The sequence below is a fragment of the Dermacentor silvarum genome, chromosome 3 (assembly GCF_013339745.2).
Source record: "Dermacentor silvarum isolate Dsil-2018 chromosome 3, BIME_Dsil_1.4, whole genome shotgun sequence".
Classification (NCBI taxonomy): domain Eukaryota; kingdom Metazoa; phylum Arthropoda; class Arachnida; order Ixodida; family Ixodidae; genus Dermacentor; species Dermacentor silvarum.
Window position 1 is genome coordinate 68,415,039 of NC_051156.1, and position 27,309 is coordinate 68,442,347.

Sequence of the window (27,309 nt, forward strand, 5' to 3'; positions counted from 1 at the left end):
CATACAGCATACGGCGCGCGGCGACTGCGTTATCGCCCTTGGACTCTTCACGGAACATCTATGAGCCAAAACCAATTTAGGGCTACAACGCGTCATAGACACCATCTTTAGATAGCAAATACAGATCTCAAGGGCCATACTTTTGCTGGCGGAAACCGAAAATACGTCATAGTTGTCGCCTCTGGCACTTTGGGCGGCCAATGCCATCGTCAAGCCACCAAGCCAAGCGACATGAAAAGTCAAAATGGACGCTCGGGCCGGCGCGGGCTGGCAGTTCGCAACGTACGATGCGGGAACGGTCCCACAGTTGCGACACAACATCGGGGTTACCAATGCATTGGGTTCTATGGGAGCTGTGCCAGGACCGGCCGAAAACGACGTAACAGCCGGGAAAACGCAGCACCCGGGGACGTAACAGCGGGGTTCTACTGTAATACGACGCCATCGTGACACTCGCTCTTGGTTTCCGATTCCCCGCGCTTGTGCGAAACGACACGCGACCACGCATCCAGTACCTGGTGTGACATTCCAAGGATGAGTGCTTCGACGAAAACGGAAAATGGGTGCGCGTTACAATCGAGGGCGCGTTAGAATCGAGTAAAGTACGGCAAGCGTTTCTTTTTCGAATTTTCGTGCCAAACCTGTATATAACGTAATCCTCTTTATAACGAAGTTTTTCGGGAATTTGTCAATTTCGTTATATCCAGGTTTAACTGTATACGTATGTTCCAAGAAAGATCACTAGTTATTGTAACCGAGGTACCGTATTTACACGATTGTAAGTCGACTCGAATGTAGGTCAACCCCCCCAAAATAGCATGTCTCAAAAAAAAAAAAAAATTGGGCGAGGAGAAAAACCACGCGAGCGCATTTCACACAAGGGAAATTTATTGATGGGGTTGCTAAGACTACTCATCGTCGCTAGAGTTGACCTCACTGGTACTGCTGCAGTCATAGCTGCTGCGGTCCCAAAGCACGTCGTCATCAAAAGTGAGTCCACACTTCGCGAACGACCGCACCACGACATCGCGCGGTACAGCCCCCCACGCAGAGAGGACCCACCCGCACACAGTAGCCAGAGAGGCCAAATTTTCTCGCGCTGAAGCCGCCACTGCCACACCACACGTTCACTGCACTGACTCCAGACTTGCGTCCCGCTGCGCAGTTGTTAGTTTCCTCAACATGGAGGATAGCAGCCCGTTTGAACGCTGCTGAGAACGAGCGCCAAAAGTTCTTGGCACTCATGACAGGCGCGACGATTCAGCACAACAGCAGAAGTGACAGATGCCAGCGGCCGTCGAAAACAATCGTATATAAAGCTCTTCCGCCAACTACTAATACCCCCCATACGACGGCTCTTCCGCCAGCTACCAATACCCCCTAAGGCGGCTCTTCTGCCAGCTACCAATACCCCCCAAACGGCGGCTCTTCCGCCATCTACCAATACCCCCTAAACGGCAGCTCTTCCATGATCGATGCTCCCACAAGAGCCGTGCGCTCGTGGTGCGCGCAATCAAAATGTATACAATACTGTAAATTATTACGCTACGCTTCTACCGTAACCATAAAAACGTAGGTGCAAAGTTGTAACCACGCCGTAGCGCCCCTGATTTCTCGTTTCTCTTGCTGTTACTAGCGGTACACGGTTCGGTTTCGATTCTAAGTCGACCCCCCAACATTGGATTGCCAAATTTGAAAAAATGGGTCGACCTACAATCGTGTAAATACGGTATGTGTAGTTGCTAACCTGTTTTAGCGAAGATGAGCCCTGTTTGTACGTATAAAATGGTGTTTTTTTTTTTTGCGAGTTATACAAAGAGAGACAGTTTTTTCAGTGTTTGCAACCATGCCTTACACCATTTTAATACATTATCAAGACTTGAGTTAAGGTTGTTCTGATCATCAATAGTAGTAATTTCACGAAACAGCACACAATCATCAGCGAACAGTCTGATTTGTGTTTCTGGTGTCACTACGTTAACAATGTCATTCACATAAAGTAAAAACAGCAAAGGGCCTAAAACGCTGCCCTGGGGCATACCTGATGTTACAGGAAGACAACCGGAATCATTTCCATCCACTGAAACAGATTCCGTTCGGTCAAATAATCTGCAATCCATGCAATTAGTATATAGGGCAGATTAATATCTTTGATTAGTTTTTGATGAATTACCCTGTTGAATGCTTTGTGCAAATGTATAAACTACTGTAATTAACTACGTTGCGGTCGATAAACCTTTCCTAAATCCATGCTGGAAGTTTGTTTTTGTTTTGTTCAAGAAATTCTAAGATGCGTTTAGCGATTACTTGTTCAAGGAATTTACAAATTGATGACATTAATGATATAGGATGGTACTTTTCTAATAACAAATGGTTACCTTTCTTAAAGACGCGGGCAACTTGGGCTGTCTTCCACTCACTAGGTAGTTTTGAAGTTAACAGTGAACACTGAGACAACACAATGAGAAATTTAGCGACAATTTAAGCGTAGCGCTGATGAAATACATTAGGTATGCAGTCGGGACCACAAGATGAATTGGTTTTTAAGCCCAAGATCATTGAAACCACACCAGGGTAGGAAATGAAGGGAACGTCAGAGGGTTCGAACACTTGTCGATGGGACACACCTTGAATACTTGCTTTGGAGAACACGCCATTGAAAAATTTATTAAATTGTTGCGCAATTGTTTTCATATCTGTAACTGTGTTTCCATTAACTGAGATCTGTGACACCTGTTTTTTGCTGCCGCTTAAGTAGTTTCATAATTTACTAGGTTCATGTTTTAAAAATTTTGGTAATGTTGTTTTAAAGTAAAAATCTTTTGATTCGCGTAATGTGCGGCCCAAATTGCACTGAAGCTCATTAATAACTGGAGACCTTAGATTATTCTTTTTTATTCGTTTTAGTTTACGTTTTAGGTGAATAATCTTACGCGTGATTCAAGGTGTGTGCTTAGAAACTTTCTTGTGCTTAGTTGGTGTGAAATTATTTGAACAGTGATGACACATTTTAGTAAACTGGCTCCATAAGGCATCAATATCACGCCCGTTTTCGCTAAACTGGACCAGGCAACTTTTCATGTACTCTACAATGCAGGCATAATTAGCATTTGAATAATCATTGAAGCTCTCTAGTTACGTATGTTTAAGATAGATAGAGCTGACAAGGGGTATAACAACACTTACAAGACGATGATCAGACAGGCCTTTTTCAATTAGGACGGTGTACTCATTGAAACTATGACTCAAAAAGACTAGGTGCAAAATTGAATGAGAAGAACCTTGTTCACGAGTTGGCTGTTTCACAACTTGAATTGGATCATGGGAGAGCATGATATCAAAGACAGTGTTAGTATTTTTGCTAGATTTGCGGCTTGCCTGAAGGAGTTCGCAATTAATGTTTGGCAAGTTAAAATCACCCACAAGGAAAATTTTTCCATTGTGGAATTGTGTCATATGTTACTGCAATTTTATAAGGTGGTCAGGAGCAGCGTTCGGTGGCCTGTAGCATGCGTATAGCACAAAGCAATGATCCCAGCAAGTTTTTTGATGCATAAACACTCAAGGTCAGTGATGTCCTCTAACATAACTGCTTGGATGGAAGACTTCACAAGAACAGCAATGCCTCCTCCCTTATTTGTTCTCTCCTTACGAAAAACATTATAAGAAAGAGGGAAAACTACGTCATCAGTTAGATCACTACATAACGTTTCAGTTAGAGCCGTAATTTGCAGATCATGTTCGAGCAGCTTCTCTTCTATAGGATCCTTCTTATTTAAAATACTTCGTGCATTTATATTTATTATTCTTAGGTTCTTCTCTTTATGCTTTGTGATATCACGAGATAAAGGTCTAGTTTCTACTGGGGCAGAAGCACTAATATCTTTACTCAGATATCTTAACTTTGATTTCGCTGCTGCGCCTGACGTCTGGTCATTGGACGGCTTGGGTTTGCGTTGTCGTTTTTTCGCAACGGAATTTTATAATTTAACTCATGATCCCAAACATAAGGCACATTGTTAATGTAGAATTTATCGAATGCTAGCGAAACTTTGTCATTGTTGTCACGGTTTGCTTTGGCGCAAGCCCACAATTTCTTTCTGACGTCACAAACTCGTTGTGAAAAGTTCCCACCTATAGAAATTGTTGTATCCTTCAACTTGTACTCTCTTATCAGGATTATAAATTTATTTCTTGAATCTAGTAGCTTAAGTATGACAGGTCTAGTCTTGTTAGGTTGCTGCTTACCCAGTCTGTGAATATGCTCAATTTCAATGCTGTCAAGCTCAAGAATATCCTGAAAAATTTCCGTCTTTACAGCAGTTTTAAGCACTGAGTTTGTTTCTTCTTCCTTTTCCGGAAGACATAAATTAGCAAGTTCGAGCGTCTACTATGGTTTTCCAAATCTTCAATTTTTGATTCGAGTGCCTGAGTAATGTTATGCATGCGGTTAAACTGATCTTGAGAAGATATTACCTTCTCCTCGAGAGCGGAGAGGGCATCCAGTTTTTTCTCAATGTCCACCAGGCGGGATTCTTTAAGGTCTGATGCAATTTCCTTAAGGGGGGACGCGGCTTTCGGTACCAACTTTCTTGTTTCTTGGTGGATGTCAATGAAAATTGGTACATAGAATAAGAATGGCTCTATGATGCTTTCATAAAAATTTCAAAGCGGTACCATGAAAACTTTTTGCTAGACAAATTATTTCTTTCTTGAACCTCCTGGAGGGACTGGAGGATTTACGAAATCAAGTGAAAAGTTTGTTAAATACTGTATGCACAGCCAAATGTATGCAGAAGGGGATAGCGTTCTCGAAATAATTTTTTTTCAACACTAAAATTTGTAGTTTATGTTTTCTCCAGTCCCACTGCAGTGAGCACGCTTACACTGCAAACAAGGAACCCTACTACGAATTCTTAAAACACTAGGATAAATAAAGAAGAGCGCTATGCCCTAAAGTACAGTTCAGTGAGTCTGACAAAACAAACGCAATCAAAATGTGTAAAGTAGTTACCAAGATATCTGCTCCACGAGCAGCGCAACATGCCAAAAAAACTGTACTGAGAAAACAAGGTTCAAAGTTGTCAAAATGTAATAGGCACCAGGGTCTTCCGCCAGCTACCAATACCCCCTAAGGCGGCTCTTCCGCCATCTACCAATAGTCCTTTGTGTCCTTTGCGATGCGGCATCGCTTGACCATCTGACCTGATGGTCTGATGAGCTTTTGCAGCTTTATTTTTCCGCATGGCATCTTTTTCGGCTGGGTTCCTGAACAGTTTCGCCAATACGCGCGGACGATGCTCCATCCGTGCTTGAGATGCTCAGCTGCACGTCCGCGTCGCGCTGCATGCCACCGTCATTGTCACTGCTGAAGTCGCCGGAGCAAACTTTGTTTTAGAGATCGGTGGCTTCGACTTACGAGCACCAAATTGATGCGCAGTCTTGCGTTTCTTCTTGAACAATCGCCGGCCCATGATAACAGACGAGAGCCGTTCTCCAAGCTAAGAAAGGCCGAGCTTGACAACGTTTTTCGTTTCTCTAACAAGCGAGCGCCGGTCCGTTATCATGAGTGAGATACGATCTCTAAACCACGCCGCGACGAGTTGAAAAGACGCGAAATCGGCTCTCAGCGCCGTCAGCGCGGCGAGCAGACGACCTTTCCGCCGGTTGCTAAGGGCAACCGCCCGGGAGACCAATCCGGAGCCGCGTACAGTCACGTGGCGCGCGCTGCCGATCAGAAACCGCCGCGAGACCTTGAAACTTTTGCTTGCTGTGCGCTTGCTCTTGCCTGGTGCAGCTGGCCGAGGCGCCAGATTTGAAGACGGAGAATCGCGCTATCCATAGAGACCAAGATGTCGGCGCTAGGTTACGCGGTTGCGGAGATATCGCTGCTTGAAAAATGCCGTTTTTTCGCTATTTTCGAGAAACTCCTCGCCGCCTTAGCTTCGATAAACATTTTTTACATCATTCCCGCGCGATTTTCCGTGACGAAATTTTGAAATAAAATAGAAAAGAAGTCATACAAACTGAAAATGTGATTTTCAAAAAATCGGTTTTTTGGACAAATATCGCGATGCGAAAGCCGCGTCCCCCCTTAAGATGTTTAGCAATTTGTGCCAAGTCTGGCCCAGGGTTTTTCTCAATATCCCCTCCAAGCAACAATATTTTTTTGAGAGAGTAAGTGAGTACATGAAACATAACACAAAGCCGCTGGCACGGCAGCATCAAATGAAAAAGGTCACTTGAACAAAAGCATTTCTCAGAATGCCTTCTTACCTGCACAACGAAAGACAAACGAATTTCGAGCGAACCACATGTTCTCGATGCCACCGTGCCCTGCGACCGTGAAGCAAGCTGGCAGCCCTTTTATACCTGACCAGCACGTTGTCGCTGCTTGAGAATCCACTGTGCAGTGCTGCCAGCAAGATGACGTAGAACCATGGTGCCAACTTTCCCATGGCAGCCAGTTGAAATCCTGATGCGCGTGTTGATGCACTCCATCGAGGTCATGCGTACTGGCAGCGTCCACGAGTAGTTCCAGGCAGCTTCTTACGGAGTCATGCAGAATGCCTTCTTACCTGCACAACGAAGACAAATGGATTTTGAGCGAACTGCATGTTGCCTTTATGCTGCCTCTCGCTTCAACGCCAACTAAGCGGCGAGAACAAAGCGCACACGCAGCTATCAGCCCTCAGCACACCTAGACTCTCTACATTGCTTTCAAGATGGGGCCTGTGTGGCTGCACTCAGCCACAATCTTTGCTATCAGTGTAGCTACCAGATCTAAATAAGTGTCCCACATTTTTTAGCGCAATCTGTGTTTTGTTGACACAAAAACTCCCTGCCAGCGGGACGTTGTGCAGCACATCGCTGCGGGAAACTTGCCGCTAGTGTATTTGATTCTTAAGAAAAATTGCGTTTTTGCAAATTCCGCAAGCGGCCGGAAATAGTTGCGTGCTGTGCACTGCCGGACACATGCGTTGCCACAGCAAAGTACGTCATATTTACACATGTAGACTAAATTTGTCAAAAAATGTCTGTTTAGCCAATAGTTCGTTTTAGCCAGGTCTGTTAAAAGTGGAATTGATTGCATTTATAAGCTAGGCAGACCAAACGAAGAGAGAAGACTAGTTATATCTGAAAGTAAGTTGTGTGCGGATTCGTTGACGGACATGGACTGTATGTGGACTGAAAATTGAATTGGAAATGGGTTACCCGTGTATGGGCTGCACCCTGTCAAATATTTTTTCAAAGGAGTGCAGTATCTACGGTATTCTACTTCCATAACAGTACCAAAAATGCAAGATCTGAGACAATAGCGTAGCAGTTTGGGCCAGTTGGTACGTCATGACTTTTAGACTTGTAGCGCTGCTCAGAACGAGCAAAAAGGAAGGTGGAAGGGGTAATAAAAAGGAAGTGAGAACAGGGTGAGCGCTCACTTCACCCTGTTCTCAGTTCGTTTTTATTACCCCTTCCACCTTCCTTTTTGCTCGTTCTGAGCTGCGCTACAAGCCTAAAAATATGAGACAACATTCGTTAGTGTTTGCTCGCAGCTAGAAGTATTTTTTCTGGCAGCAGAAATCTCAAATACTTGGCAAGAACAATTCGAAATGGCACGAAAGTGCGGGAGATCTTTGCTGGCCCACCGAATGCATCACGGTTGTGTTTATTTTGCATAGACCCAATCGTGGTTCCCCTCTTCTTTTTTTTTTGTGCATCAGGATGTACGCTTATAACAGATATCGGATATAGCAAAGCTACTTTTGTGTCAGATGCATCTTCACTAGAACAAGGTTTCACAGTCCCATTGGCATTCTTTGCGATAGTGGTGGCGCAGTGAAACTCATTGTGAAAGCGGTCTGCTGTGCAGGTAACCTACCTGGTGCAGCTAGCAGGCCAAGCGTGCCGAGCGATCAACAGACAGCTCGAGCAGAAACTTGGTGTCACGGGTCACCAGGACAGCGTCAGTGCTCAGCAGCACGACCACCTCAGCAGAGCCAGCAGCAGCACTAGCAGCAGTTCGTGGTGGGGCCTGCTGAAGCGTGGTGCCCGGCGGGTCCTGAGCTCGCTCCTTTCACCCGGGGCCCCCGACGAAGTGGCCGAGTGGAAGCGGACACAAAACTACTTGCGTGCTTCCGTTGACGAGCTCTGCCATGCCTTCAAGGTGAGTACACGCCTAGGTGTTGCGGCTGACTAAGCGCAGGCAGTCTCCTATATGGAGCTCAAGGACATGTTGACAGAAGCCAGCTTGGCACCATAATCAACTGGCCATTTTTAATGTCAGCTTATTACTAAGCTCATCACAGAGCCATGGCAGAAAAACGGCACATAAATTACGTCATCTTCATCTAACTATAAAAAATAAGTGGCCACGGTGAGGATTCGATCCTCTGCTACTGCTCCGTAGCCAAGCACGCTAACCACTGCACCACCGTTATATTGCGCCACTGTTTGCAACAGGTGACAGTGATGAATATCGTCGAGCCTGGGCTTGAAAGATTTGGCAGAGCCCAATCACGTTGGCATGGCGGGCGATTCACTAAATGGCAGAGCGAGTAGCTGTGGAAAAAGCACCGCTCGCTCTGCCTTTCACGTTGTCGGGGGCCCACAGATGTCGCTGGAGCCCAGGGAAGACTAAAGTCCCTGAAAAAAACTAAAGTAGCGCCATTCGTGTCGCCCATGCAGGCTCCTCCTCTCCCGCGTGTCTTGCAGATTGTAAATGGAGCCAGTTGAGGGGTGGCATGGCTGTTGGCCGAAAAGATGGGCTTGTTCAAATCTTTCCGCTAAACGGACTAGAGCGCTGCGGTCTAAAGCGATTCATTGGTAGAGTGTTCGAGAGATAAATACGGCAAGCATCATGCTTTGTAGACCAGTGAAATAATAAAAACGCTTGCACTGCAAAAAACATCACCTCAAGCAAGCAATACTCGATGCGAGAGCCGACCGTTTGCTTGCGGACGCGCTCGGCGCTGACGCTCTCGAAGGCAGTGCCACTATCGCCGTGTAAACTCGGTGGCGCTAAGAATCTGCAAGCTTTTCAAGCCCAACGCACTAGCTTTTCTGAAGGTAGTGAAGGCGCCATTTTGTCTGTCCAACAACCGCGCCGAAGACCCGCGAAACGAGTGCGCGTTCCACAGACGACACCGGCGTACCGTTCGCTGAGCGGCTGCCCGAGCGCGGCCGCGCGCCGCTTTCGCGTTCGTAGTTTCCTCCTGGACGCTGTAGGGGTGCTGCTGCAGCTGCTGAGAGAGGAGGCAGAGGCGAAGGGGTGCGGTTGGCGCTACTTTAGTTTTTTTCAGGGACTTTAGGGAAGACGACAATGAATAAGATGCATTGTGCGTCGGGTACCCGTCACATGACGACTACGACATGCCCCCAGAGTATGAGGTGGAGTTTGCCTACGAACCCAATGAAGAAATGTATCAATACCATGGTGCCGCACGCTCGGTGAAGTGCTGAAGTGGACGGGAACTGCCATATTGAATTTTCCGGATTGGCTCTTCTCTCACTGGCTCACGCGTTTTTAGCAATCCAGTCGTTAATCGATCGTGAGTGCGCTACGCTTTTGGCTTTGTCAGGTGGTCAAGTGAAATGCGGAATGCCAAACTACTCTTTGTTTCCCTGAGTTTAGTTAGAGCGATAGATGGCGCTTTCATAAACCAAGAATAAGTATTTGCAAGTATTTCACACACATTTCACTTCACAGAGAGATGACAAGTACTATGTACTCTCTACCACGTGCGCCGTTTCGCACAGTGGCAAAAAATTTCTGGACCCCTCCCCCCTAGCGCGGCACTCTCCCGAATTTTCATGTTGCTAGGTTGGCAGGTATGGTAATGCCCTTGCATTTACACATCGTAAGGATTGCTTACGTATCCCCATACAGTAGCCAACGGATTTTTCGGACTCCAAAAATGCGGACTTGTTGGATATTTCCGCACTTCATAGATGTACCGTCAGGATTCCCATAGAGCTAATGCATTTTCACGACTGCTTTTTCGGACGAATCTAGGTGCCAATGTTCGATTTTCCGGACTAAATCGCTCGCTCCGAGCCACGCTACCCGATCTTGGAGGCCACCATGTTGGATTTTCCGCTGGCTTGGCCGGGCTTGGCTTCCAGTGCCCCCCTGTATAGCCTTCAAGATTAGTACACGCACGCTATCCTCCCGTCTCCGAGGCCATGCCCGCTCTTCCTTGGCCGACAAAACGTTCCAAAAAGCGGCACTTGCTTCTCTTTTTTTTTTTTTGTTCAGCTCAGCACTATTGTCATAATCACTTAAGCGGAATCCGGGTTGCTTTTTCTTTGAAGTTTCGGTTACACTGTACGCTGTGTGTGGGTGAAAGCTTGCGAGGGTCAGCCAGCAACCGCAATTTAATCTCGCGCACGCGAAAGAGGAAGTCCGGCCGGAGGCGCGCGGACTTGGTTCGCTCGCGGAGCACGGGGAGAAGGCGACGGAGACGGTGGGGAGCTGTGTTCAGCTCTTGCGGCTGTTGCCGACGGCGCTGCCGCGCAGGCACCGTATCTTGAAAGTGATCTGCAATGGGTACAAAAGGCGTGCACCGAGTGCCAGTAGCTTCGTATGCGCTGTTTTTTTTTTTTCTTCGTCTTCTTTTTGACGTTCGCGGTAAAGCGAGAGAATAGACAGCGCGAAGGTCAATTTGCCCGCGGTCATCGAGCGAGATGTGTTCATGTAACCTGTGCCCGCGTTACACCGTGCTCATTTAGCTAGTATGCCCATATTTACAACTGTATATGGACGATAAAACTAACATCCTTACTTCGTATCGCTGTCTATTAATTTGCTGTTGCAATCGATGCTCCGCCTCTTGGGCGAAACTGCGACATTTTTCTTAAGCCGCTCTAAGCCTCAATTTTTTTCTCTTGGGGTGGGGGGGGGGGGCGAGTTTTTCGGACTGCTCGATTTTTCGGACTATTTCTCAGTCCCTGCGAAGTCCGGAAAATCGGTCGGCTACTGTAGTTGTTTTATTCCCTGCTTGTACTGGGCCTTTCCCATTTTCTGAGTTCTGGCAACTCCCTGGAAGCCAGACGGCAGCTAGGCAGCGATTTCAGCTGGTCATGGCCTTTGAAATCTCACGGCACGCGTGGCCCAATTTCAGAGGTTATGCGTTCTCATAGCGGGCAAGTGCAGTGTCATCACAGTGCATCGCACATTCGAATCCATTCATTCTACACCCTGTATGGTTCTCTGTTCCGAGCGTGCATTGTGTCAGCGCCCGATCTGGTGTTCTTGTTGTGGCCTATTATCTCTACTTTGTGTGGCAACAACAGCGATAAATATACGAGTAGCGGTAGTGCTAAACGCAGGACCCCCTCGCCGTCATGTTCCGTATGAAGTCTAGTGGGTTAAGATCCTATCGCATGCCGCGCGTCATGTGCTGTGGGTGCAAGGGAAAGTGTGCGAGGGTGAGCTGTGACACATGGTGGCCTGATGTGCACCATCTTGCCGTGCGTGCAAACGGAAAGTAATGTGATCAACTGCGCTATGCCGGAGGCAAAGGCTGGGCGAGCCGAGGTGGTTGGTGGCTTTGTGTGAGTTGTCTTCCGGCACATTTAGTGGTGGAGGCTGCGTAATCTCAAGTGGAGACAACGTAAGCGTTCGCCCTTCTCTGCCAGCGTTGTGGCAGCTAGTGTTCGCAATCATGGAGTGAGAGTTGTTCATGTTTGCCTGTGCGCACGTGCCACCATTCTTGTTAATCTAGTTCATAAGCGAATGTTTGCTGCAATTTACATGGCCGCTAAAGCTACAAACCTTCTTGTAGCTCTCTATACTTTGCTATCGCTATCAATGCTTCACCTTTTGAATGAAATTGAGATTTTTACTCGTAGACTAACAAATGCCAGAAACAGTATACAATAATGGCTGCTCAAATTTCGAATGCCGTACCAGATCTTGCTCGGTTTCTCTGACATATGACACATGTACACAATGTCGCACATTTAATGGCTTCCATGAACAGAAGGTTGTTGCCCGTCACATTGCTTTCGTACAATTTTAAAGCGAATCTTCATTTGCAATGTCCCATGGGTTTTGATGTTGCATTGGTCAGACTGTGGGGAAAGCAATCCACTGATACTGCCGCAATGCAGGCTATCAGCTGCACTGGACCAGAGTGGACACAAAAGCTTCGCAGGCAGCGCTTCGTACAACCGATGTGAAAATATTGTCGTCACGGCATGAAATCGTATGTTTGGTCGCCAACTGTCAAATTCAACAAAATTCTTTTTTCCCCTTGCGAAATTGAATTTTTTTTCCAATTGCTCAATTATGTGGAAAATTTTATGGCACTTCCTGCGTATGAAAAATTTGTCAGTGACTACTTATTTCCATAAACAGTCGAAATTAAATATAATGAAGTAGAGCTGGTGATCTTACCGACATCGTTGTGTCAAGATTTAATTGAATTTATGACACATTAACATCGGTACAGAAAATTTCAGATTTACATTATTAGCTCATGGAGGTTCGAATGAAAATTTCTGCTTAGCACATGACATGCCAAACTTTGATGCAATAAACAAAACGTGGCATATTTGATGTCTTTTTGTTCTTCTACAAAGGAACTTTAGAGTTGAAAGTAAGGTTGTGCAAATATTCAAAACTTTCAAATTATGAATTCAATAGTTAGTATTCAAAAATAGAAATATAGTAAAAGCTCGTTAATTTGGAAAATCGGTTAATTCAGACACGTCCTTTGGTCCCGGCAGGCGTTTGCGTTATTTAATGCAATGAAACTCTCGTTAATTCGGACGAATTTGGCCGCACATCGGTTAATTCGAACAACTCTCGGTGCTCGGCGAGTGCGGAGTGCCGCAAATGTGCGACGCAAACGAGCCATAACTAGAGTGAACTCTACCATAACGGCGTTAGCGTCCACCGAAACGAAGCGATGGAGTTCGCATCGCTGTAGTCATCACTAAAAATCGTACTGGAATGACAACAACGCTGGAAGGCTTCGTGCCTATTTGTGCCTTTAAAGCTTTGCGTTTACCGCCGCACATAGCACCGCGTTAGCTGCGTGCCTTCATGACTACATAGTCACCATCCATGATCGTCTCGATAGCGGCCGCGATTCCGTCCGCCGCGGTTGCGGCAAACAGTAGTTTCATTTTTACTCGGTATGCACGTCAGCCGCATGCCTTCATAACTCGGTAGTCACCATGCATGATCGCATCGGTATCGACAGCGGTTTCGTCCGCAGTTGCAGCAAACGGTAGTTTCGGTTTGACTCTGCGTGCGTCGGCCGCGCACCTTCAGAACCACAAGGTCGCCGTGCATGATCGCGTTGACAGCGGCCGCGGTTGCGGCAAGCAATAGTTTCGTTTTTACTCAGTGCAAAGCTATCGAGGATGAAGAGAGAGAGAGATTGCTGATTGTGAAGAGGAAGAAGCGCACCGCCTACATCGCAATGGGCGGCGACCCGGCGACATTGGTGAAAAAATAAACGGGATGTGCGCGCGCTAGTGAAAAGCACGTCTCAGATGAAGACGCGTGCTGCGGCTGCGATGTGAAGGAAGTCGCGATACCTTCGCCACTGCGAGCTCCAATCAGTTGCGAGATGACAAGAATAGCAGTTTCCGCATTGCGCTTATGCAAAATAGAAACAGAATTTGCTGATTCATACTGCAAATAAGAGCGTGTATACGTAGTAAGCATTTGTTTGTTGTTTTCTTGATACCCTCGATAATTCGACATTCGGTTAATTGGGACATTTTTTTCGGTCCCGTGAAATCCGAATTAACGAGCTTTTACTGTACTTCTCAAATAGTTATTGAACATTTTAAATCGTCAACTGTATGCAGTCGAACATAAATACAGTCGCCGACCGGTTTTTCGGACTCCGAAAATTCGAACTTGTTGGATATTCCGGACTCCATAAATGCACCGTCAAGGACCCCATAGAGATAATGCATTTTTTTGACCGATTTTTCGGACGAATTTGCCCCTGAAAGTTGGATTTTTTGGACTAAATCCCTCGTATAAAGCTACGCTCCCAACCATTGTGGAAGCCGCCATATTGGATTTTCCGCCAGCTTGGCTAAATTTGGTCTTCGAATGGCTTTGCTGCCTCCGAGATTAGAAAGCGCACTTGGAAAACGCGGCACGGGACGTTACTTTTTCGTCTTTGGTCAGCACTACTATCGTCATCACACCGTTGGGGACGGGAAAGGAGGAGGCGAAGGAAGGATTCTTTTTATTGTTGTAGCTTCTTCAGCTTGTTTCAGTCACCATTCCGCATTTATTCTATGTTCCGCACGTGTTGTGTCGCGCTGCATCGAGACGTGTGGTTCCTTGTGGCTACTACAACATCGAATTTTGCATGCTTGACGCCATGGCTCCGCCATCTGTGCCATCGCGAGAGCCAGGCGGTGCGAAGAAGCGTGGGAAGTACACGACCCTGACGTTGGAGAAGAAAGCTGCAATTATCAAGCTGATACAGAATGGACGTTCGCAGCTTGATGTCGCCAAAGAATACCACCTCTCCAAGCAAACGGTATCTGACTATGTCAAAAACAGCGCGAAGATACTGTCAGCGTTTGAGAATTCCCACAACAAGAGCCAAAAAAACGACAGTAAGGGCGTTCATCCAGCCCTTGAAGAGGCTCTGCAGTTGTGGCTCAAAGGAGTTTTGGCCAAGAACCTGCCCGTGTCGGGAGACTTTTTAAAAGAAAAGGCGGAGTCGTTCGCTCTCAAAATGGGCATTGAAGAGTTCAAATTTACTGACGGATGGCTTCGCGGCTTCAAGAAGAGGCACGGAATTTCATTCAAAAAAGTGAGTGGTGAAAGCGGAGGATCAGACTATTGTGTCTGATTACCGTGTCACGAAGTTGCAAGCATTGCTTAAAGAATATGCTCCTTCGGACATATTCAACTGTGACGAGACAGTACTTTTCTTTAAGATGCTGCCGGATCGTACGCTAGCATTTTCGGGGGAATCGTGCGCCAGTGGGAAGCTCAGCAAGGAGCGTATAACAGTGATGGTTGGTGCCAACGCCACCGGAACGGAAAAACTGCCTCTTCTCGTTATTGGGAAGGCCAGAAATCCGAGGTGTTTTAAGGCTGTGAGAACCCTCCCTGTGGAATACGACAGCAACTCCAAGGCGTGGATCACGCAATCATTGTTTGAAAGATACATACGCAAACTTGACCGCAAGTTTGCGCGGCAGAACAGAAAGGTCATCTTTTTTGTGGACAACTGTGGCGCGAACGGTAGCGTGCCGAACCTTGAGGCCATTCGGCCTCACCGCCTAACACCACAAGCGTGCTCCAGCCAATGGATCAAGGCGTGATCAGAAACATCAAGGCACACTACCGTGCCCGCCTGCTCAGCCGCACCGTCTTGTGCCTCGACAGCGGGAAGGTGTACAAGGTCGACCTTCTGGCCGCCATCCACATGTTAGCCGATGCATGGAAAGTGGTGAAGCCAGAAACCATCGCGCATTGCTTTAGGCATGCAGGGTTCGCTGCTGCCGAAGAGCCCGAGGCGGATGACCTGGACGTAGGCGACCCGGATGGCACCGATGGCGGGGATGACTTAATGAACGACCTGCGCAGTGGTGGAGTGGACGTTCCTGCCACGATGACATTTAAAGATTTCGCTCGTACGGACGACAACGTTGTTTCGTGCGCGGTGCCCACAGACGACGAAATTCTTCGCCAGGTTGTCCAGCAGCCGGAGAGCGGCTCGGATGATGACGACGATGACCGCCCGCAGCCGTCGGCGGCGGAGATCGCCAACGCGGTGACGCTATTGTCGAGCGTTTACGGTGACGATGTCACCTTGGCGCAAATACAGACAAACCTAATTGCCTCCAAGCGTACTATGAGGCAAGGCAGCATCAAGGACTTTTTTAAGCCTGCCTGAATGAAATAAAGTTAACATTTTTGGCGAAAACTAATTTTTCGGACTGTTCGATTTTTCGGACTTTTTTTCGGACCCCGCCAGGTCCGAAAAATCGGTCGGCGACTGTATTAGAGCAAGAGTGCAATAAATTATATCCAGGTGACCACGGCACAAGAAGATGCTAGTGGATGATGACCAATACACAAGAAGTTGCTAGTGGAATGTGTTATACGTCACTCGGGTGCAAGACATTTTCGGATAAACCAAAACCATTTGCACTCAGCGAAAAGTCCTAACTAGGCACATAAACTGCTTATTTGTAGGGGTGTGCGAATAGTCTAATATTCGATTTTTCGAATGTCGGTTCCTTTGGTGGATGACCCGGCTGCGGGTCAGTGCCTTGACGTGCACAGTGTTCTTATGGAACACAATTTCTATTGGTACAAGATTCATCCAGGTCGACGATACCAATCGAAACGATTAATTCGACACGGACTGAGGGAACTGCAACAGCAGCGCGTATGGAAAGCAAGAGAGCATGTACGAAGATTGGTCTGATTAGCCACTGGAAGGCATGCTGATAACCTTGAATATGTGAGTTCAATGTTCACGCACTCAGATTCGCGCAGTTGGGAGCTCTACTCACACAGACGAACTTGGCACGTGTGCGAGCATTTGTTGCCGGCCGGTCGACCACGGACCCGAAGGCAGCTTCAATGGCTGTCTAACCTGTACGCATGATTTCACGACTGATCACTGATGGACTACCCACAGGAACATTTAGCGACAAGCTTTCCGCAACGGTTTGCAGCTCGTATCACATCGGCCTACAGCGAATTCGGCCAGCCAATGGTGAGGGCCCACGTCGCATGAACTTACCATAGGTCCTGCCGATACGAGAACTCTTTACCAACGACGCCAACCGCGGTCGACGCGTGCAGCGCCACTGATTGCGCAGAGCTGTGCAGAGCTATGTGATGCGCATCCCCGCTTATGTCTGTCATGCAGATTGGCTTTATAACGAGCTGATGGTAACCCATACAAACGACCTGCCATAAAGATGAGAAAACCATCCTGTCTTCTTAAAGAAAACTGGAAAGCAGTACTTTCTAAGCAATAGAAGATTTTCATTAAGCACAGTATGGCCCACTGTTAAAGTGAAAACCCCACTGGTATTTAGCACAACTTCGCTATTTCTGCAGTTTCGGAGGGAAAAATGCACCTAATTATATTTTGCATACATTCTATTGCTAAAAAATATTTTCCAGACCTTCATACACGAACTGAGTTATCAGTGCTGGCATACTAATTAGTTGTTTCCTTTAAAAAGAGCAAAGCATACTATGCATCTCGACTCATAGGCACCTGAACTACTGATAGTTAAGAAGAGATTCTTGTTAAGTAATGTGATTAGCCTCCTGAGCACATGCACCACTGTGTTTTTGCACAAAATTTGGAAGTGTAAGAGATTGTGTTAAATTTTCTGATATGCGATATTTGGCTTTTTTTTTTATTCGATTGGATATTCTATTTAAAATCTACTACAGTTGAAACTCGATCTAATGAAACCTGATTCTACGATGTTCCCGATCTAGCAAAGAAATGTCCATTCCCCGGCAGGCACCCGTAGGGTTCAATGTTGTTGTCAACCTGAATTAATGTAACTAATGGCCACCACATTCGATTTAACGAAGTTGTTGCTGAAATAAATGAATAAAAAAGTAGTCATTTCTTTCTAATTTTGCCACAGACGGGTTTTTCTTCGAGCAGGCACTCTAACGCTATCGCGTTAAAACATCTCGACGCCCTAGTCATGGTCTTTGCACATCGGCAGCCTGACATAGCTTCACGTGACCGTCTACCTGGCCTGCAGCGCACATTGCACAAGCAATTCGGGCCGCCCTCGCGGAGTTTCTACACGTCTAGGCGTGGGTTAGCAGCAAATACAATGCTGCAGTAGCTTTTGCGTGTTGCTACATTACAATTCTAGATTTCGAAGGACCGAAAAATTCCTTTCTCAATTTTACAAACATCTCGATTTAATGAAATAATTAGAGCATGGTCATCACTTCGTTAAATTCTGTTTCAGCTGCATTCAATATTTGCAAACCCCTACTTATTTGCTCCTACTGCTCAATTTGTGCTTTTAGTGAACAACAGATCATAATGTGCAATATAACGGCAGAAGTTTGCTTACATTCTGAATGTACTAACATGTGAACATAGTTTTATAATAGTGGTGAAAGCGGCTGCTCATTATTTGAAATTATTTCATATTTGATTAGCTTCTGGCAATGCTCACTTGTATTCGATTTGGTCTCAAAAGTTACAATTTGCACACGTGTAGTTGGAACAGCTCATGCCAGCTGACCTACAGTAAAACCTCGATAATTCGAACTCGGTTAATTCGAAATTTCGGTTAATTCGAAGAATTTGAGCGGTCCCGTCATTCTCAATGCAAATTCTACCGGATAATTTGAATGGCCAGCGCGGCTCTATTCGGATAATTCGAACTTTCCGGCTAGTAGCAACGTGCGGCGGTTAGGTTAGGACGCTCCGTACAGTCGCCAACCGATTTTCCGAGCTCGTGGGGACTGAAAAATAGTCCGGAAAACTCGTTCGGCCGAAAAAAAAAAGTCATTAGTGCGGCTTTAAAAAAAATCTTTAATAATGCCCTGCCTCATACTACGCTTGGAGAGGATCGACTTGCTTGGATTTGCGCAGCAATGACGTCGTCTCCGTGTACAGTCGACACGAACGCCACCGCGTTGGCGATCTCCGCCAACGGAGTTCGCCATGGAGATCCAAGAAACGAGCTTCGCACCGCTTAGCTCTCGCGAAGGTACAGGAGGTAGCGCCGATCACTGAGACATGGGTCTCCGAGACACCTGCTCGGTGTACACGCCACGTTCAAAATAGCAACCGAAACTTGAGAGAAAAAAACAAAAAAACTCACTGAAATAACACGCGTGGTGTCAGCGCGCACGAGCGAGCGCGGCCGCCGCAGCCCACAGCGAGCGAAGGTTCGTGCGGTCTATCGCTGCGAGCGGCGAGAGCACAGCCCATACGAAAGGTCAGAGCCGTCTGGAGATCGCTGTCAAGATACGCTGCGCGCGAGAAACCGCTCCGGCGCTAAGTACGCAGTTGTTAGAAGAGTAGAAGTCCCCCCCCCCCGGCCTTTCGCACGAGGGAGGAAGTCGCCTCCGCCGTGCGTTCGCTCTCCATGAAAGCGCGCGTCCCCCGCGCGCTGTCACTCGCACATACGGCGGGCGCGCGGCGATGATTTTATCGCCCTTGGACTTTGTATGGATCCTCAGGGCGGCGACGCCGACGGCGAAAATCCGCTTGAAGTGTCCATATAATTGATGTCGCAATAAAAAAAAAAAAAAAATCTCACAATAAATGGTTACAACGATGACATGGCCTCCGAGACTGGAAGATTGCGCGAGCTCTCTATTGATAGCGCGCGTTCTAATCTTGGAGGCTATACAGCGAGTCACTGGAATTCAAGCCAGTGCAAAATCCAACATGGCGGCCTCCAAGATTGGGTAGCGCGGCTAGGAAAGAGCGATTTAGTCCGCAAAATCGAACTTTGGGGTCTCAATTCGTCCGAAAAATTGGGTGCGAAAATGCATGAACTCAATGGGAACCCTGATGGTGCATTTTAACACGACAGTGTTTTATGCCGGGGTCCACCAAGACTTCACTGACGTATTTCCGTCACGGAAATACGTCAGCTTACAATGTACACGAACATAATACAAAGAAAGAAACCAGAAGAAAAAGTTCCACAAACATGCAAAATTTGGAAATCGAACCCACGACCTCTCGGTCCGCGACGATAGATCGCCGAGCGTTTAACCCATTGCGCCACAAACGCATTTGCAGAGAGCTACACAGACGCGCCTTATATATCTAACACTCCTCCGTGTACCCGCGCTCTTGCTCGGGGCGGTGCCGCCGCCTACGAGCAGAAAAGAGAAGTACTGCATTATGACACTAACGCGCACCGACAGTGAACGCTTCGGTGGTCTCAGCACTACGACGCCTCGATGCCAGCATTCGAAGGGACGCTGGCATCAAGAAGCACTACCAACGCCACCTAGGTGGCGTTCACCGTACTCAGCACAGCGGAGCGTGGCCTCCGCAATTAGCTCTGAAAATGTTTCTGAAGTTGATCGCGGAGGCTGCAATTACAACGCGCTGTACGCGCTGATTTGACTCGGTGACGATTCAGTTACGTGCTTTGTCTTGCGCGTTGTATTAGTGTGTCAGTTACGTGCTTCGTCTTTCGCGTTGTGCTAGCGTATGCAGCGTAGTGCAGCTTCCATATGCACGACGGTTGCTCATGGTCATCGACGTTGGTAGTCGTGATGGAGGAGACGTGCCACCAGGCGTCAGCGTGGGTGCATCAACGCCTAAGGGCGCTTTAGCCACAAAACACCAATAGACATTATATATCAATGTGCAATAAACATTACACTACTTCTGTGAAGACACGTTTCACTTTCGTGTTCTAAACCGATTCCTATATAAGAGGGATCAACCACATTTTTTTGAAGTCCGGAATATCCAGCAAGTCCAAATTTTTGGAGTCGAGCACCACCACGCCCGCTGTCGCGGGAGTTATCGATTCCGTGAACATCGTCCGCAACTTTGTTGAGTGCAGTGCGGGTGATATTTGTATGCTACGTTTTTTGAGCCAGCTGGAGAGCATGGCACTAGGGGCGGCGAACCAGCGCGCCAAGTAATCCCGCATCGGTGATTACTTTGAGTAATTTTTCTCGGACATGGAAAATAAAGGTGATTTCTTTTTGCGGCAAGTTCTTGCTTGTTTTCTTTTCTTTATTCATTTCGGTTAATTCGAAAATCCGCTTAATTCGAAGAATTTTCGCGGTCCGGCGACCTTCGAATTATCGAGGTTTTACTGTACGTGTTTTTAAGCGTGACTACTAACCCACTGCAGTACCTTAATGGCTGTGGCATTGCGCTGCAGAGCTTGAGGTTGCGGTCGCCACATTTTAATGAGGGTGAAATGCAAAGAACCCTCCTCGAGGTGGTCAAAATTAATCCGCAGTTCACCCACTACTTCGTGTCTGATAATCAGATCGTTCTTTTGACACGTAAAAACCCAGAATTAAAGAAAAATTATGAACACAACTGCTTCTGCCTTTTGCAGCTGAACAAGGATGCAGAGCTGTCTGCCTTGCCTCCGGACTCTGGCCGTGAGCTGGTGTCGTTGTTTGCATCGTCACGCGACGTGACTGACTCTGTCAGGAGGCAGAATGGCTTCCGGCAGAATGGCTTCCAGCACTGCCTCGACGACACTAAAGCGTACACCTACCAGGGAAACCCCGACATGGAGCCCATTCGTAGCTACGAGGTTGTCTTCCTGGTCCGCATGTTGCACCTGCTGTCCACCGCCGTCAACGACAAGGTGGGCGTGCCTCACTGTCGAGTGGCCGTGTAATGGCTGCGCGCTCACACTGTACGACTGCTGCATGAAAACCGCTACACACGCATACGGTGAAATGTGAACAAAACATGAAAGAATCGTCAGCGTGTGCAACATGCAACTTCTTAGCACCTGACGCGACAGCCATTAGATATCTGCCTTCTGTTTCATTGTGATCATCTTTTCCTTCCGCTTTCCACTTGGCTTGTCGCGATTGAGGAGCACGTGGCACACAACACAGCACTTCGCTGTGTGATCGAGGGGACAAGCCAATGTCGCCGTGCCGGCGTGGCTGTGCCGGCTCGGGCCCTCCAAGATTGCACCAAATTTGGATGCCACGCTCAGCTGCCATCCCAAGCCAACGTTTATAGATAGTTTTTTCAGTTTTGCAACTCCTCCTCTCGAGCTGGGCGCGACTTGTTCCTAGGGACTGTGAGGTGGCTGCCGTTGAGCGTTGCGCTGCTCTGCTGACATGTGCATGCTGGTTGCGGGTGTTAGCGCTGCTTCTTGTGCTGGTAGCTGATTTTATTTTCTCACTGTGTGTGTCTTGTCACTGTCCGCGTGCACGTAGCCGGCTGTCGAGGCTTTTTGCATTCGGTCCAAGTTCTGCGCTCACGTAGACACGAGTACGTGCGATGTGCGGGTCACCGAGTGTCGATAGTGCACACACGCTTTGGTCTGTTGGCCCACGTTTTTTTTTTTTCTTTTGTCTCCCGAGATGCTATATTTTATGTCGTGTTATAGAACTTCATGACAACATGCTGACGTATTTCATGTCGTTTTCATCAGCAGGTACAGATATTAAAGCTCCTACAGACGGCACATAATTCCCCCTGCCATCAGATCTGCGTTGCTACTTTAGAATTGTAAAAGAGCCATTTCCTGCATGGATAAAGGTTTGGGGGAAATCTGATGTACGGCAAGGTATCTGATGTGCAGTTTCAGCATGGTGACATAATCAAGTTGCATACAGTATAGACCACTTATAACGTAACCGCTTATAGTGCAGGACCGGATATAGTGCGATCTTTTCAGACTCCCGTGAATTTTCCCATGGCACTTCATGTATACACGTATCGCTTATAGTGCAGTTGCGGGAAACGAAATACCAGTTACAGTGCGGCTGCCTGGGAGTACGGAAGTCAGCGGAGACGGCGAACGCTCCCGTGGAATGTGAGGGAGGAGGGCGGCAGGGAAGCGGATTTCGCCTCGGCAACTCCGCCGCTTCGGTGGCTCCCCTCGCCCTTCCTCGTAGCTCCCTCACTTTCGACTGTCACCGTGCGCGCCCGCCGCCTTGCAGGTGCCGCCGCTTACAGAGATATGGCTGGAACAAGCAGCCTCACCAGCCAAAAAAGTCATTTTGAGAAAATTAGCTTTGAAAGTTTTAAGCACATATATTGGTCTAAAATGATCTTGCAGCGTAACTAGAGATGTCCTCACGCACTCTCTTCTCTTGCCGCCTTTCCACCTTCTCTTGCAATCGCTTCTTGGCCTTTTTCAAGCGCAGAGAACCTTTCTCGGCTGCCCGTTGAATGGCCAGGTGGCCAGGTGTTAGTCGCACTGATGAACATAGCTCTTGGGTGGCCCTGTGACAGCCAGCATTATATCTTAAAACTGCCTCATGCAGTGCTGTTCCCACAGCAATCAGCAACGCATGCTGCTCTTTGGGCATCAGGGACCACAGCACGGAGTGAAATGATTCCGACGCATTCTGCGCGTCTTTGCTCCCAGGCAGCGTTGCAGAAGAGAAGCCTGTGAGAGGCGCTCATAAACAGGTAGCAGTGCTTCTGCAACATAGTCTGGAAGATTGTACCGATGCTTCGGAGGTGGCGCACTATCACTCTTGCTGGCGTTATGACGACACCACGAGTCTGCACCCTCAGGGCGCAAGTTGTGGTGAGGATGCTTGTCCGTTCATGTCACGTGGTGGTACGATGCCATGACTGCATGCTGCATTGCAGCCACATTGTTGGAATTGTTCCGTAGGGCCCAGCCATAATAGTCAGTCAACTTGTCGATGAGGGCCTTTGTGAGCCTGCCCTTCCCTCCTAAAGCTTTGTCACTTTTCTGCACAAGGTTGCGCAGTGCTGTCCCCATCCTCTTCTGGACGTGGTTCAGGCATTCCTGTTTCGAAATGGGGACCAGTCCATAAACATTTTCGTGCACAAGGGCCACTATCTCCTTCAGACACAAGTGTTGTATAACGGACGTTGTGCTTTGGCACCGAAGGTGAGAAAACGATGAGAGCTGCCTGAACCTCCATCCTCCCAGACTTAGAGCCAGTGTTTTTCTGGCACACATGATGCTCCTGCGAGCTTGCGTAGCCTGGGTCTCCAGGCTTTGGTCCTACTTGGCAACCAAGGCACTGGTTTGATAAAACAATGGCATCCAAGATGAGGCTCTTATGATATTCTATTATTGCACCAACTCCAATATGGGACATGTGGCCACGTTTGTGCCATGTTCCATCGAAGTTTACAGTAATATCCCTGGTGAAATATGGATCCATTTTCTTATAGGTGGTTTTCACAGTAGAAGCAGATTCTGCCTAGAACTTGTCTATGCACTGTGTCTGCGGTTCCCTGAATTTCTTCAAGCACTTCTGAAAAGTCTTATGATGCATGCCACGATGGGACACGTTCATTGCTGCCCAAAAGTCATTCAGGGCTGTTTGTGCCTTCCCTATCTGTTTTGTTGCCACAATGGCTCTGATATTCACATCAAAGGCCATTGAGACGAGCAGAACTCCACGAGCTTGCAACTACTCCACAATGTGAACATAGCAGCTCAAGCTTTGTTGCAAGTCCAAGTGCCTCCTTGAAGCTTCATCCCAGTTGCAAAGCACGGCTGGCACGGGGTCCCGGATAGCAGGTTGCCTAGGGCATCCATTGCTTGGTCCAAAAGCTTTGTAATTTGCCGGTGAATTTTTTTCTTGGCTTTGGAGATGAATCTCATTTGTTTTATCCATTGGCAGGACAATTTCACTTTGTTAAAGTGAGGTTTTAAATACATGGATCTCTATGGAGATTTCAAGGGCAATTTCATTTACTTTGTTGTATCCATTCCTTAGTTATAACGAGGCTTAAGTGTACTAAAAATACAATGCATAACGGCTACAAAATTTGAGACTCCGTACTGGATCTTGCTCAATTTCTCGTAGATGACACGCACGTGCAATGTTGCAAATTTACAACAAACATAGCAGCCATGATAACAGGTTGGCACCCGTTGCCTCACTTTCATGCGATTTTACTTTTGTTGCGGCATCCGACTGGTTTTGATGCTTCATTGGTATAACTCTGTGGCCGAACAGAGAGGCATCACTCTAAGCTTTTCGACTCCGTACCATCCGGACACTCACAGAAAGGATCGCCGGCCGCGTTATTCTTCTAGAGACCCTCAAGACAGCCGAACAGCAAATGAAATATAAATTTGGAATGAAGAGAAACTTCGACAATAGGCACTATCGTAAGTTGCCTGTGGTTGAACCTGGAAGTTTTATACTCGTCGAAAAAAGACTGAGCGGCTCCAAGTGCCAATTTAGTGGTCCATACATGGTCACCAAAACGGCAAGCTAGCATTTGACACAGGGGGCAAGTTCGGACATATTCGTGTACACCTTCTTTCATACTTTCCCAAGTAAAGCGCTGGTTTATCTTTCTGAATGTCTTTGAGAATCCGTCATGCCCACCCGATTCGGCGCTGTCGTGGTAAAGTCGCAAGATTCTTCGCCAGCATGTTTCTGGCACAAAAAACTTCTCGCCCTGTGGTTGAATTTCCTCTGTTCCCTGCCAGATGTGGATGGCGCACACTTTTTCCGTATTTGCTGCTGATGGAATATGCAGCCTCGATAATGCATCAGCTTCTGGTAGCTTGTCCGCTGGTCTGTGGGTCACTTAAATGTGAATTGCTGCAGTTCGTTGATCCACCTCGCAATTCTGCCTTTAAGTTGCGAGAGATTGAGAAGATAGGTAAGTGCTTTGTTGTCCGTAAACAGCTTGAACTGTCGACCTTCAAGATACGTTCAGAAATACCTTACAGCCATTACCACTGCAAGTGCTTCCTTTTCTGTAGTAGGGTAGTTTTCTTGCGCTTTCGTAAATGTGTATGAGTAATAACCCACAGCCTTGAGTTGGCGCGCTGGTGGCTGTAAGTCATCCCGTTGGTAGGGGACAGCCCCAGTTCCATAAAGTGATGCGTCCGTGCAGAGCTTGAAAGGTTTTTCGAAGTCCGGAAGTATCAAGACCGGATCTGAAGATATGATGTTGACAAGTGCTTGATATGTTTGTTCGCAATGTTTATAGCATCATTCCACTGTAGGAGGCGACACTATTAGCTACGGCAGCTGGAGTGGATGGGAAAGCATTGCAAGCTTTGCTTCATATCGCTGATCTGAAGATATAATTGACACGGCATGAAACTGTATGCACTGACACTCAAATTTAACAAAATGAAATGTATTTTGTAATTCAAATTCATTCTTTTTAATTGTCTGGTAATTTGGAAATTTTGACATCCTCTTCAGAGTGACAAAAATATTTCAGCAACTGTACTTATTTGTATAAAAGGTTGAATTTCAGTATAATTAACTTTCAGTGTAATAAAGTGTCGATTTTACTGACTTGGTTAATCGAGCTTTAACTTTACCTTGCTAACTCAAAGAAGCTTTGCATCGTTTAGATTCTAGCTTTTTTTTAATGTTCCCCCCCCCCCCCTTTTGTTTTGATGCAGTATGGACACCAGCTGGAGTCGCTGTACAACAGCCCTCACTTTGTGGGCCACGTGGCACGTCTGCTGCTGCAGCCGCCCACTGTCTACAAGGAGGTGGTCAAGAAGGGGGTCGGTATGCCGTACGACTACCACCAACATAGGCTACCTGCCCGGCTCTGCCTGCGGACGCTGGCTCACAAGCAGTTCATCGGCTACCTGTGCGTCCTGCTGTTTCTGGGCTACACTTGGGACTACAGCCCCTTCACAGTCTGCCTCATTGTGCTGGAGTGCTTTAGCGTTGGCCTGCTGCTCCGAGCAACGTGGTCCTGGGGAGTGCAGCGTCTGCCGTGGCGCCACCACCAGGCCGTGGACTGAGTTGCACTAGTGGTCGGTTATCATCTTAGTCTGGCATGTCGAGTCGGTTGGTCCAATGGTGACCACACAGCTTTTACATGTACATTATGGTGCCAAACTTTGTCAGCAGCGCCTAACAGTGGAGATGTTTGGTTTGTCGACGAAGAATGCCCCACGGAAGCGCACAGGACACACTTAAAACAGCTGACTGACTGTTTCCAGTACTCTGAAATGTCGCTACAGATGGTGATTACTGTACATAAACAGGGTATTTATTGGAACGACTTCCGTGTGGTCTTAATTTTTCAAAGCAGACCGGAAGGCTCAGGCTTATTACTGACTTCACAAGCAGTTGTACGGACACTGACATTTACTGTTGTGCTTGTTGTTTCTCTAAATACATGTAATGACACATATGTAAGTGAAGCATTTTAAGTTATTAAGGCTGAGTACATTGTGGGTTTGTGTTTGCCTTGAATACACTGATGCATTTAGTAATAAGACCGTGTTGGAAGTGGTGCAGCACAAAAAGATATAGGAAGGGGCGTTGACACGAGCCCCCGTGTATTTTGTTGATATGGGTGTTGCGAGTATCACTTCATCTAATCGGTCCGAGTAGCAACGGGCAAACATGACTGTGCGCACTGTTGGATGGGAAGTGCCTTTTGATATTAGTGTAAGCGCACAATGAATAAAATATCTTTATCACTTTCACAAACAGTTTCTTGCTCTTTGCTAAGACTAGGGGCCACATTTTGCTGCTCTTTGCCAAAGCCTGCAATTATTCATTAGTTATGTTAAGTACTCTGTGCAGTTAGCTACAGTGCACATGATCTTGGTAATGTCAAAGATTAATCTGGTTGTTTCTGTATGATTCAAGGTACCATATATACTCACGTAATGGACGCACTTGCATAGTACGGT

At 47.2% G+C, this 27,309-nt stretch overlaps 1 protein-coding gene across 2 annotated transcripts in view; it reads left to right on the forward strand.

The window, feature by feature from the left end:
• Window positions 1-27,089, forward strand: part of LOC119445484 (sphingomyelin phosphodiesterase 4-like) — a 102,476-nt gene extending 75,387 nt beyond the window's left edge. For both annotated transcript variants that reach the window (XM_037709766.2, XM_037709765.2), the window contains exons 14-16: window positions 7,871-8,164; window positions 21,046-21,303; window positions 26,053-27,089. In XM_037709766.2, coding sequence (XP_037565694.1) covers window positions 7,871-8,164; window positions 21,046-21,303; window positions 26,053-26,406 — 906 coding nt within the window. In that variant the 3' untranslated portion in view covers window positions 26,407-27,089. The remainder of the gene's footprint in view (window positions 1-7,870; window positions 8,165-21,045; window positions 21,304-26,052) is intronic.
• Window positions 27,090-27,309: the final 220 nt, after the last annotated feature.